A 13093-nucleotide genomic window follows, 5' to 3' on the forward strand; every position below is an offset into this window, starting at 1 on the left:
CACCTGTGTGTAATCTGCTATGACATGTCAAAATGGCTTCTGTGAAAAGCGCCCATTCAAAATATTCAAACTCTGACACAGATAACACCATTTTTCATTTTCGCTTTGACAGGCAGGCTGTGCATGCGCACAATACTCTTTTTAAATTGTGTTCTGCTGACACCTTGTGGACAAACCTTTGGCATCTGCACTGTTTTATGGTTTCATGCACATAAATCCAAAATGACAATTTTTACCACGGAAATTATGTTTTGTTCATATGTTACATGTTGTTCATATATTGCTATATTCGTTTTAAGTCATCACAACATCTCTGGTTATTATTGGTCTGCTCATCGGTAAGTACATAATTCATATCTCATATTATCTTAAACTCGTCACTTGCAATTAATTAATTGTTGATTTTGTTTCTATAATATATTTATCATAATTCTAATGTTGTCATTTCATCCTAAATTGTATATTTTCATTTTTTTTTTTTTAACTTTGGATGTGGATGATTGTTTTGGGGGTATATTAGGCTTGTCCCGTCTTTCTACCTGTAGGTGACACTGTTCAACCGTTCGACTTCTCAATGTTGTCATTCCTGAGTCTTAAAGTAGCTGTGTTAAGTCAACCACAACAAGACCGGAACTTGCTTACTATGCTTCTAAAAAGTAAAATAAAAAACTCAGTGTAAGCTATAAGATATCAAAAGCCTTTTAAAACGGCTGAAATTTTCTGTAGTCATCCTTATACAAATAATATAAACGTACTACAAAAATAAACTATTTCAAATTGATTAGACTTCCATTGTGTTTCACTTGAAACGTGAAAATGTATTTAATTGACAGGGGTGGATCACCAGATAGGCTCACCCAGACTCTCTTAAAAGACCCAGGTTCAGTATGTTTTGGGTATTTTTGATCAACGGCAGATTTGTCTGTCTAGGTCTATATGCTCCGCCAATTACAATATCCCCTCAGATCAATTCAGACAAGGGCCTTTACACAGGTACTACATTATTACCTAATATTGAGGTTCGGATGGGCCTTGCCTCTTTAAATATGTTATTTATTTAAGCCCACATGGTGCATATTCCTATATAAATCTGTTTAATTGGTGTACTTTGAAATAACAACATACATACACAATACAAAGTGTTGAAGTGGGTTGATCCAGCCATCATTAGAAGAATGTGTACTCTACTTTTTACCATTTAAGTAAAAGTAGTAATACCAAAATACCAAAATACATAATGATAAAAACAATCCTGATTTCAAAATGTTACTTATGTAATAGTATAGAAGTATAAACACAAAGATGTATGCAAAGAATGAAAAGCAAAATTACACATTGTGCAGTAAAGGTTATATTATTATTAAACTATTGGACTGATAATATGTATGCATTAATTTCTGGAATGGAAAAAATACCCTATTTAAGTACAAGTACCTCAAAATTGTATTTTAGTACTGAAGTAAATGTATAAGCAACGTTCTCTACCTATATTTTGAAATGCAGTACCGGAAGTGCACTGGTGTATTGTGTCCGGCCTGATAGTGGCTGCTGTTGAGAAGTCCCGTGACAAATTTCATTGGAACTTTGTACGGCCAAGCAGGACTGATGTTTCCTGCTTCCCCCACTTACTTGACAGAGGCTTATGGACAGCAAGAAAACTCACATTCAGTTTGAGGCTTTAGGGGCTTTTATTTTTATTTTTACCGAATCGAAACTGGAAAAACGTTCGTTGTACCGACAGTTTAAATGGTGTGGAGCGAAAAAGCCTCACTGGACCTACGGAAATAGATGAACAACGCACCAAAATACTGTAAGGTACGTGATGTTCATGTAAACGTTACGTTACCTTGTTCGCTAACGTTGGCTAGCTGTAAGGTAAAACCTAACGTTAGCATACGAAACTCAAGTAACAATATAAGTAAACAAACGTTGTTTGGAGGTAACGTTAGTAGTAAACGAATAACTATTCGCTATTACACTTAAAATTAAAAAAACAACTTTTTAATTCTGCTCTAAGACGACACTAACTAAACAGAAGTTTAGCCGAAGCTAACTAACATAAACCAAGTTAAGTCAACTAACGCTACTTTGCTGTGTTGTTTACAGTTTGTATTACATCGTTGGAGCATGTCTAACCTTTCATTTCGTGACGGTATTGTGTGTGTGTGTGTGTGTGTGTGCGTGTGCGTGTGCGTGTGTGTGTTCAGCTTCTTCCTCAGGCTCGTTTTGTTCTCCTCTCGGTCTGCTTTTTCCTGTAATACACGTGATATGCACCGAAATTAGGAAACAAAAACAAAACAAAAACAAGTTCCCAGTGTGAGCACACACACACACACACACACACACACACACACACACACACACACACACACACACACACACAGCCTCAGGTGAAAGTTTACCAAACGGATCAGCCATAAGTAAGCTGAACTAGGCGAGGCCTTCTCGGTGTTTCAGGGACATGTTCTCCTTCCCCATTGAGTGTTCTCCGCGTGTAGAGATGATGTGTCAGACGTCAGAGGTTGTCAGCACGAATCCCCACGTTGGGTGTTGAGTCAGCTGTGTGGTAAGGACAGTGGCACACAGGCATTTATAAGTTGGGTGATGAGCATGGGAGTGTTTTTTTTTCCTCCTCTGATGCTGTTAAATAATGACCCATTTAACATGTGTGTACTGACAAGAGGGATGTATTCTTGATAATCCTTTCTCCTTGTTCTCCGTTGACAATATTTCAATTCCGTTTTGTGGAAACCTCCTTATTTTTAGCTTGTAATTATTTGGGAGGTTCAAAACTGGTTCATTGATGCAACAGGTGTCTATGAAGAACTTGGTTTTTAAAATGTATTTATAACGAGACATGTTTCACGTTTTTGAAAGATGGCAAGATGGATGTTACTATTAAGAAAGCTCTATACATCTGTGTGTGTGGAAGTTTATAAACACCAGCCAACAGTAGTTCAAATCTCGTATGTAGATCCGATTCGCAGATCAGTTGCGTATGGCCTCATCAGCTCGGGCAGCTAACAATATTTGATCTCTTGAATCGTCTAAAGTGTATGAACCTGTCGGTGCACAAGCGGATTCGTCAGCGCTACAGTTTCGCAGACTGAGCTGTCTGGACGGTCGGGTCAGGTTAGGACTTTGTCCAGATGCTGAGGTCTGTTGCACGCACAGAGGTTGACTGAGTTCATGCCACTCACGCGTCTCCAGCTGCACTTCCTCAATCAGACATCGGTCTCCGTTTGCATTATAATGAGCTACGTCTAGAATAATGTTCACATTATTCAGTTTCATCTCACACGTTACAGATGTGTCCAAACTTTGTCAAATTTAACTTTTTTTTAATTAAAAGTACCTGGTCATAATAAAGGTTATAATTGACAGCTCCTCTGCAATAGGTTGTCTTTCTATTGGTTTACCCCCATCCACCATTTTGACTTGAGCCGGCCTGTATTCCTCTGTTTAGCAGTGGATAAATGCCCGATTTGAGCTTTCTAATCTGATTTAACATTACATTACATTACAGTCATTTAGCAGGCGCTTTTATCCAAAGCGACTTACAATAAGTGCATTCAACATTGGTAATCAAAAGAACTACTAGTCACCAGAAGTCATAAGTACATTTCCTTTTCCAACCAAGCATCTAAGAGCATGAAGCAGAGCATTTAACATCGTAGGGCCTTGTTTTTTCTCGCTATATTTGCTTTCCATGCATGATACGCAGCCATACACACAGAATAAAAAAACATGTTCAACATCCTCATAGGATATCCACAGGCAAGGATGTGTCTTTGAGCTAAGCAGGAAGAACTGCTATTTCTGATCCTGTGTAGTAGTCTGCTGTATTTGCGCCTGTCAGCACAAGTTAATTCATGCCGTAGCGTGAGCGCAGAGCACGCTGGGCTCACACTGCGGCCAGAGAATGTGCTTAACATTAATCTTGTTCCTTTTCATACTCCATTATGCCTTTCCCAAGCTTTGAGTTCAAGTCTCATAAGGAACTTGGCAATGTCTGTTAGTGAGTGTGGCGAGCGCCGGCATTCCATATGAAGGAGAAGCCAATGTCGGCTGAAAATGGAAGTTGTAGATAGTTCTAGCTTCATTCTCCCTTGAACAAAACTATTTCTGGAATGTTAAACAGCGGGTCCTAACCAGTGACGTACAGAGTCTGTAAACCTTGAAAACATGCACAGATGTGGAGCAGCTCGGGGGAAATATCCAGCCGGATTTATGTTCACCAGACACAGTACAACAAACCACGAGCACCACTATTTTCATAATCGTTTTTTGTCAAATTAACAGACGGACAGACGTTTTAAGGTGTCAGCTCTGGCATTGTGATGGGCTTTCTTTGCACTACACATACAAACAATTTATAATATTAATATAGAAAATAATAAAATAAGTCAAATTAAAGACAATTGTGATAGAGAAAATGTTAATGTTATTGGTCTATTCGTGGTTTGTCTGAATGAACGTGGCTGAGAATGAAAGTGAAAGAAAGTGAAAAGGAACAAAAGAGAAAGAAGAGGCTAGTGATGAAGAGTGATGAAGAGGGCCTGAAGGTCCCTCCGATCGCACACATGCATTTTAAAGAGGGACCCTCACCCCAACGTGAGCAGAATGAGATGTCTCTCCAGGACGCGTTCAAGAGCAATATGCAGCAGGACAACGTTGCTTCCAACGCAGGTTTTCGTGAACATACGCGGCGGTAGCAACGGTTGCGGTTGGAAACACAAAAATTACTGAACAAACTATGCTGAGCTCACCGACGAAACACAATGAACAAGTGAGGGCAGCAGACAAAGGGCTTTGTATTCAAATGAACGGACACAGTTAGATAACTCACGATGAAGGAAAAGAGATATGCATCTGTGTGTGTGTGTGTGTGTGTGTGTGTGTGTGTGTGTGTGTGTGTGTGTGTGTGTGTGTGTGAGAGAGTGTGTGAGTGATTTATTCAGATGACACCGTGTTTACCCTCCACATGATAGTTTTATCATGTCCTCAGTACTCAATACAGGAGAGATAACATCTATTCCACTTGATTATAATTCGATGATTAGACTCTTTGCAACAGTAACGAACACTTCCCTCTTCTTCACCTTCAGGATACCGAGGTCTTGACCTTTTTGTTCACACTGTTGTGAGGGGGAGGAGTCTACTGCTCCTCAGCAATGACTTTTATGTCTCTCTTTCAACGTGGAAGAACGACTCCGGGGGGGTCTTACTCTTAACCTTTTGTGTAACTCCAGCTTCAAAGACCACTGGAAGGTTATTTAAAAATACCTTTCTACTGACCGGAGCCGGGAGAATGTCACGGACCCAGCATGGAGGAGAGCTTGTGTCTGTGTGTGCATGAATGAGCGCTGGTGGCTTGTGTGTGCCGTCACATACTGAAGAAGAGGGTATGTGTGAGAAGAGAAGAGTCTGCAGATGGAGACTAGAAAGGAAACGAGTTGAGAGTCATTAACCAGGGTGTATGTATGATGAGTGCTTTCTCACAATGAATAATCTGATGAGAGGGAGGAAGGAGTGAGTTCATGTTGCAGCTCACTGACCCTCCTGTTGTTGCAATAATCTCCTCTCTCACAGCGACGTCAGCATGAGGCATTTAAAGGCTAAAATCGTTTTTTGCAAGTCACCAGTTGTTGCAATTTTTGGCTCAATGTCTTTAAATCTCTCCATTTGCATCCCAAAGAAAGAAGGGGGGAGGTTCACACATCTGTAAGAGTATTAAGACCAACATGTGACATTGTAACTTGTTGAAAACCGTAAAAATACGATTCCAAACAGTTAAAACAATTGCTTCTGGGATAAACGTTCATCATATCAGGGTTCACTTCCTCAATAACAGAGTGGTGTGTTCTCTTTTCTCCTCTGCAGAAGGGACCCATGATGGGCCAGCTGTATACTTGAAGTCTCATCCTGAGGAGGACACATTGCTTTAGGAACTTGCACCTTTTAAATGCCGACAGCCCCATAAGATGGAGGAGCAGTCCAGTCAACCCAACGTCAGCATACCCTGCCACAACGAGCAGAGGGACAAGAAAAAGCGCTACACCGTGCGTGACAAAAATTGTTTAATTTGAATTTCTGAGTAAGATTAATTCAACAAAGGTCATTTCAGTGTCAAGTTTGTCTGTAAATGTTATTTATGTAAAGAAATTAGCATTCAATTTTAATAATTGACTATTAGCATGTGTTTACATGGACTTTCTTTGCTCTTTTTTTCAGGTTTACAAAGTAATAGTTAATGTTGGACAACAGGAATGGTTTGTCTTCAGGCGGTATGCAGAGTTTGATAAACTCTACAACACAGTGAGTTGTGGAATCATGTCACATCTAACACATTACATGTTACTTAACATTCCCTTAGTCTTTGATTTACTGGCTATTTGTGACATCCTGTTCCCATTGTTGCTCTCTCATATAATGCAGTTAAGGAAACAGTTTCCAGCTATGAACTTGAAAATTCCTGCCAAGAGGATATTTGGGGACAATTTTGACCCCGGTAAGTGTTCACACAAAGGCTGATTTATGACAGAATCCCAATACCTGATGTGTGTCCCAATATCTTTGCTTTGATCCACGTTGCTAGTGTTTGATTGTACGTTTTAAGCCATATATGCATCTGCCCCACAGAGTTCATCAAGCAAAGAAGAGCAGGGCTGCATGAGTTCATCAAGCGACTTGTCTCACACCCTCAGCTTTGCAACCAGTGAGTGTTTCAGTCCTCACACTCATTGTATTACATCACATTGCTTGAATGGGTTCAATCATCTGAATCCGAAAAAAAAAAGCCTAATGAGGTGACATTTGTTTCGCCATGCTTCTCACTCGGCGTGAAGTCGATTTTAAAAAGATGGAGAGGGTTCTGCATTGTCACACTTTACTCGCTAATGTCACTTTATTTCTGTTATTTCACTTCTTGGTCCCTCTTAACCTTTACAGGCCAGATGTGAGGACCTTTCTGCTGATGGACAAAATGCAAAACTTTTCCGACGCCTCTGAGGACGAAGATGACAAAGTCAGTAGATTAGCAACCAATTCTGATGGATCAATATCTGTTTTGTGTATATTTTAGTTTTCCTGCTGACTACATCTTTTCAGTTTATGGGTGGTATCGTCCAGATGTTAGGTCTTCTACCACTGACAAAATAAATATAGATAGCAAACAAATGTCCCTTATGTTGCTATTGCAGCTCAGATAAAGGAGTTCTTGGCTGGTATTTACATCTTGATGGCTAATATAAAACAATATTTTCTCTGCTGTTTAACAGAACAACTCTACCTCCAGAAACATTAACCTGGGACCCTCTGGAAATCCACAGTATGTTCAACCTGGTTATATTTTATGGCATTGTTTTATTTACTCAAATACACTTTAACAAGCCGTCTTGCTGTTTTTATTAACCTTGCAATGGTGTATTTTTACATGCACTGTAATGAATGTGCTGTACTTTTTATTTCAGGGCCAAGCCCACAGACTTTGACTTTTTAAAAGTCATAGGAAAGGGGAGTTTTGGGAAGGTATGTGAACAACACAATAATGTAAAGTACAGTTGCTTTCTGTTCGCCTCAGAGAGAAAACCCACATTATGATCTGTTTAGATTAACTATTGTAATAGTTCTATTACGTAGAAAACATTGTAGAACTATGCTGAGCGATACATTTTATTTTGTATTCATTATGTTTAGAAATGTTTCTGTGTTATTGTTTTTTTCTATTGGGGTAGCAAATAGTTTTAGTTCTGCTTGTGCTGACCTTTCCATGTAAGAAGTGAGAATCACATCTGGAATAACTAAGCTTACACTGTTTAAACTGTTGGTGCAATGTTGCTTTTTCTCCCTTGTGATGCAGGTTTTCCTTGCAAAACTCAAACATGATGAAAAGTATTACGCTGTCAAGGTTTTACAGAAAAAGGTCATTCTCAACAGAAAAGAGGTAACAAATCAAACGTGACCCTGGCTCTATCCATATTTCAGGCACGTGTATGTTAATAGTAATTCTTCTGCTTAATCGCTCCTCCCAATCAGCAAAAACACATCATGGCTGAGCGCAACGTGCTGCTGAAGAATGTGAAACACCCGTTCCTGGTCGGGCTTCATTATTCCTTCCAGACCACAGACAAGTTGTACTTCGTCTTGGATTTTGTCAATGGAGGAGAAGTGAGTCGTTTGTGGATTTGTGAATAATGTGCTCGCGCAGAAATGAGTCATGACTTTGAGAGAAGCTGAGAACGACAGTAATACAGGCAGTTTGTATGGCATAGCTTTAAGAGCAGCACTGTTGGCTTGTTAGAACACCTCCGTGTGTGAAAATCCCCTCGGAGATCACGACATTACCGAAGACACACCGAGCGTGACTTCCTCTGTACATCTCATCAAGTGTGATCGGCCTTTTTAAAGCCGCTATGTGTGACTGACTGTGTGAGAGTGACTCACTGTGAACTGCATCCCAGTAAACCTGCCTCTATCCCTGCCGAGTAAGAGAACTACAAAGACCAGAAACATGTGAATCAGATCAATGTTTACGCTTTCTGTGTGGAGATTAAAAAGGTATTTTTTGTATACATAACCAGATAAAGGGCTGCCAAAGGCAAATGCAAAGTACATACAAATTGGTACATGGTCCTACAATATAGTTGCCATGTAATTCATTCCAATAATCACTTTTTTTAAAAATTTCAGCTTTTCTTCCATCTTCAAAAAGAGCGGACCTTTCCTGAGCCCAGAGCAAAGTTCTACATCGCTGAGATGGCAAGTGCTCTGGGATATCTGCATTCTCTCAACATTGTTTACAGGTTTGTTTATTGAAGTGATCACATGCTCAGTGTGTTTAACATGACGTAGTGCTCTTAAGGATCAAACTAAAAGATGTCAGTTAATCAGAATGTACCATATTTTAGTTGCTGTTTATACATACATTGGCGAAAATGATATCAGACGTTGATGCGATGAAGTTTACAATATATAAAGTTGAGTATAAATTGACTTTGAACATATGTGGGGTTGTTTTTAGCAGGATATTCCCATTGAGATTTAAGTAAAAAGCATAAAACGTTTCAAATAACAGACATAGAAACCAAAGCAGCAAATTTCATCAAACATGGAATGATGAGGTTTTTCAGTGGTGCAAAACCAGTGGTTCAGTGGTCAAAAAGGCCTTAATCCTGTTTTTTTCCCTGTGTGTGTGAAACATGCTGGCCTCACTCACATGATAATGAGTCTTCAAGGCCTTAGTGGACTTTTTGAGGTTTTAACGACCTAAAAACAAAAGTACATCCTACAACTAGACTTGGTGTGTTTTTTTTAAAGCTGATTCTTTTTATTTTCTTTTTAGTTATCCACCAGATTTATATTGCTGGCATTATAGATCTGTACTTGAAGCAGCATTTAGATCTTCATAAAGAAATGTATATTATAATAGTTAAAGTAATATATGTATAATAAATCAAGGATATGGGGTTGCAATGGGGTAATTATTGTACCTGTGTCTCATTTACTGAAATTCATTAATTTGTGTTCATTTCATTCAGAGACTTGAAGCCAGAAAACATCCTCCTTGACCATGAAGTGAGTATTCCTGTTTAACCAAATACACTGCTTTGTAATTGATATATATAATCACTATCGCAGTAATTACTCTTGAATACACCTGGATGGCACAGCACCTACTTACTTAAAGTTTGATATTACGTTGACAATACAATCCACTGGCAGTAGATTTAATGCACAAGACTCTACAGCACTAATTCTCCTCAGGTCATGTTCGTGAACGACGGTGTCATTTCCAGGTCCAGCCGGACAGAATGCGTGTGATTGGATTAGGTCTTAGTAATGATTTCCCTGCCTGGCCTTATTGAGAAAGTGAGGGAACGGTGAATGGGACTGACTGAGCTACACTGCAGCCAACATTCCTGGGCCACAATAGAATCCTCAGTCCCCGGGGATAATGAGCTGCTTGTGTGGCACATGTTGTCTAAAACCGTCTCTGTGTGTCCTCTCTTTTAAAGGGGCATATCATTTTGACGGATTTCGGATTGTGCAAGGAAGGCATTTCCCAGACAGACACCACCACTACATTTTGTGGAACGCCTGAGGTATTGCAGCCTTGATTTCATTGTTTACATGCAACAATTTTGCACCGGGGCGTTCCAAAGAAGTCTCACCTTCTGTGTCAAAAAGTGACAAATCATTAACAGTTTTTGGAATGTAGTGTGGTTAATGATTGAGTGTATTCCATGTTGAGGCTATACTGCTGCCTCTGTAGGGCTATGAGTCACCCTTTCCAGAGAGGAAAATAGGCGTTCATGAGCAGTAATAGATGGTATACATTTGGTTGGTGTAGTTTAAGCCAGAAGCTAAATGTCTGTGTTACAGTATTATGTTTTTGTGCTTCTCCAGTACTTGGCTCCAGAAGTCCTGAGGAAGCAGCCGTATGATAACACAGTGGACTGGTGGTGTCTGGGTTCAGTGCTGTATGAAATGCTCTTTGGACTGGTGAGTTTTTACTTTGAGCACACTTCTTTTCTAAATATCCTAATGCATTACACTTATTTCTGCAGGATACGACACAATTAAAAGTGATTATTATGTTTTTTAGGTAGCTACTTATGCAGACAAAGCTTTTTAATTTTGACATAATGCACTGGTAAACTGCAGCCAATGACCATCTCTTTTAGCGCTTAATGTTAGAGCACCTCATTGTACTGTCACACTCGCTCACAAGCCTCTACTTGTCTCGTTTTCTCTTTTCATATCCTAGCCGCCATTCTACAGCCGGGACACGCATGAAATGTACGACAACATCCTCCACAAGCCGTTGGTGATGCGTCCCGGTGCGTCCAGCACAGCATGGTCTCTCCTCCAGGGCCTGCTGGAGAAAGACGGCACGCACAGACTGGGGTCTCGGGATGACTTTGTGAGTGGGAACTGTTCAGCCTGCTAACACTGCTCAGATACAAACGCTTCATGTGTAGCAGAAGGGTTTGGGCTCCCTCTGGTGGCCAATCTGTGTCCATCACGTCACAGCTGCTAATACGTTACAGATAATCAGTCGTTGACTTTTAACCAACTAACTTTCTATGAATAAAATAGTTTTTTTATTTTTTATTCTACATTTTCAGAATGAGATCAAAGCACACAGCTTCTTCTCCTCCATCAACTGGGATGACCTCGAACAGAAGAAGATCCCGCCCCCATTCACGCCAAATGTGGTAAATATTTTTGTCCAATAATCAGAACCATACAGGTATTTTACAGTAACATGACTTTTGAAGTCTGTCATATATTGTATTTTGACATGTTCCTGGTTTTAACAAAAGACTTGAATGAACAGCAGAACATGACAAACCTCTTTGCAGCAGCATTTTGACATGCCCTTGCAGGATAAACACAGGTGTAATTAATAACATTAACTATGGCCCTGCTCCATACAGGTGGGTCAGGGCCCTGGTATTATGCGTGCAGGCTTACTGGAATGGCTGTGACACATTAAACCATCAATTACAGCTGTGGAAAGGGCCTATTGTATTTGACTGCACTGTATTTCCACATGTGTTTCAAGTTAACAGTGGAGATGCCAAATGAAGTAACATCTTTTGAACTACCTCATAGAAGTATTTTTATAGACTTAATTTCAGTAATGTTGTGAAGTTTTCTCTTTTAAGTCTTAACCCTTTTTTTTCCTCCTTACTTCATTTCAATGACCATTTATTACATATATTTGGCTCCTTTTATTTATTTTTATTGGCACAAAGATGTAGTGCAACAGTACAATTATAAAGGGACAGATATTTTACATATTTTCACAACAATGTCATCCTAGACCCATATTCCCTCAAACCAGGGCTTCTGTGTGTCCACTAAATAATATCCTCCCCACATTCCTCTTAGATGTAATTGACGTAATCTGGCACACATGGAAGAATTGGCAAGCTGAGCATGGAATTAAATTATCACAGAAACTGCTTTATCCCATTTGAAAGCACTTTGTAAAATCCAGTTGTAACTGCTGTTTTGTTATCAAATGAAGTCCTTTTTATGAATACACATGTGTGGTTTGATTTGTATTTATTCCATGAACCCTAATATGACCCATGTTCTCTTCCCTCTCCCCCCAATGTTTTTACAGAGCTCTTACTGTGACATCTCAAACTTTGATCCTGAGTTTACAGATGAGATGGTCCCCAACTCCATCTGCTGGTCTAAAGACTATTCCATAGTCAACGCCAGTGTAATGGAGGCCGACGATGCCTTTGTGGGCTTCTCTTATGCCCCAGCTCCTGACGACTCTTTCCTATGAAACATTCCCAGGGAGGTCCTCGGTTGCCTTAACCGTCATAGCTTCTTTTGACTAAAGGGAAGAATTTATATCATGGATTAACTTGTTCTATGAAGCCAAAGCAAGCAGCTGAGACAAAACAGCACTTAAAACACATTTTGGTTGGAACAAAGAGTGCCAGAAAAGTCTTTATTTTTTACCAATTTGTATTTATATACATATATATTATAAATATACATGACAGATGATATTTTTAAGAATTAAGGATAGCCATCCTCTATTAATGTTATATCTGGTGGTTTCTAAAACAAGCCTTTTATAAAGCCTTAAATTTGTCCCTTAAATGAAATCAATAAAAAACAGTTTTCTGAAAAACTTGAACAATTCACTGGACTTAAAATCACACCATTTGACTGTCAGGTGGAAGTATGTTTGTCCATGTAATTACTGTAAAAAATATAATTATGTATTGTATTCATTTTAACAAAGCTGGAAATATGGATTACTTGAGAGACCGCTGAGTAAAGCATTTTGGTTTATAGGTCACATTTGTAAAAAAAAAAAAGAAGAAAGAAATGTCTTATACTCCTTCAGTTACCTCTCAGTTTGTCTTTAAATATTGAGTGCGTTTTTTATTGGATTGTTTGTGTTTATTTTCTTGCTATTCTTTGCCTTAACACATTTATTCATAATTGCAGAAATTTAAAATACACAATGCTTTGCTTCGCCTGGCAATTAAGTAGGCTTATACTCTTGCACAGTAATAAAAAATATCAAAGAAAAATAGTTTGAGAGTGTCTGTGTATT

General features: G+C 39.2%; 1 protein-coding gene across 1 annotated transcript; it reads left to right on the forward strand.

Annotated features, from left to right (window-relative positions):
* The first annotated feature begins 1584 nt into the window (after nt 1-1584).
* sgk3 (serum/glucocorticoid regulated kinase family member 3) lies at nt 1585-13072 on the forward strand. The gene is made up of 17 exons (XM_068732240.1): nt 1585-1815; nt 5884-6062; nt 6235-6318; nt 6439-6511; nt 6643-6718; nt 6952-7027; nt 7281-7330; nt 7473-7530; nt 7862-7945; nt 8038-8169; nt 8692-8804; nt 9540-9576; nt 10017-10103; nt 10408-10503; nt 10769-10924; nt 11130-11219; nt 12137-13072. The coding sequence occupies exons 2-17, from the start codon at nt 5985-5987 to the stop codon at nt 12305-12307; spliced, it is 1461 nt and encodes a 486-aa protein (XP_068588341.1). The 5' UTR covers nt 1585-1815; nt 5884-5984; the 3' UTR covers nt 12308-13072.
* The last annotated feature ends 21 nt before the right edge of the window (nt 13073-13093 follow it).

The sequence above is a fragment of the Cebidichthys violaceus genome, unplaced genomic scaffold, assembly GCF_023349555.1.
Source record: "Cebidichthys violaceus isolate CVI_PGR_0920_01 unplaced genomic scaffold, fCebVio1.0.p SCAF_58, whole genome shotgun sequence".
Classification (NCBI taxonomy): Eukaryota; Metazoa; Chordata; class Actinopteri; order Perciformes; family Stichaeidae; genus Cebidichthys; species Cebidichthys violaceus.

What these genes read in the sequence shown, in the direction of transcription:
- sgk3 (XM_068732240.1), top strand. Translation starts at nt 5,985, where the DNA reads ATGGAGGAGCAGTCCAGTCAACCCAACGTCAGCATACCCTGCCACAAC. An exon ending in CACCCTCAGCTTTGCAACCA is followed by an intron (nt 6,719 to 6,951) that starts GTGAGTGTTTCA and finishes TAACCTTTACAG; the next exon opens with GCCAGATGTGAGGACCTTTC. An exon ending in ACATCCTCCTTGACCATGAA is followed by an intron (nt 9,577 to 10,016) that starts GTGAGTATTCCT and finishes TCTCTTTTAAAG; the next exon opens with GGGCATATCATTTTGACGGA.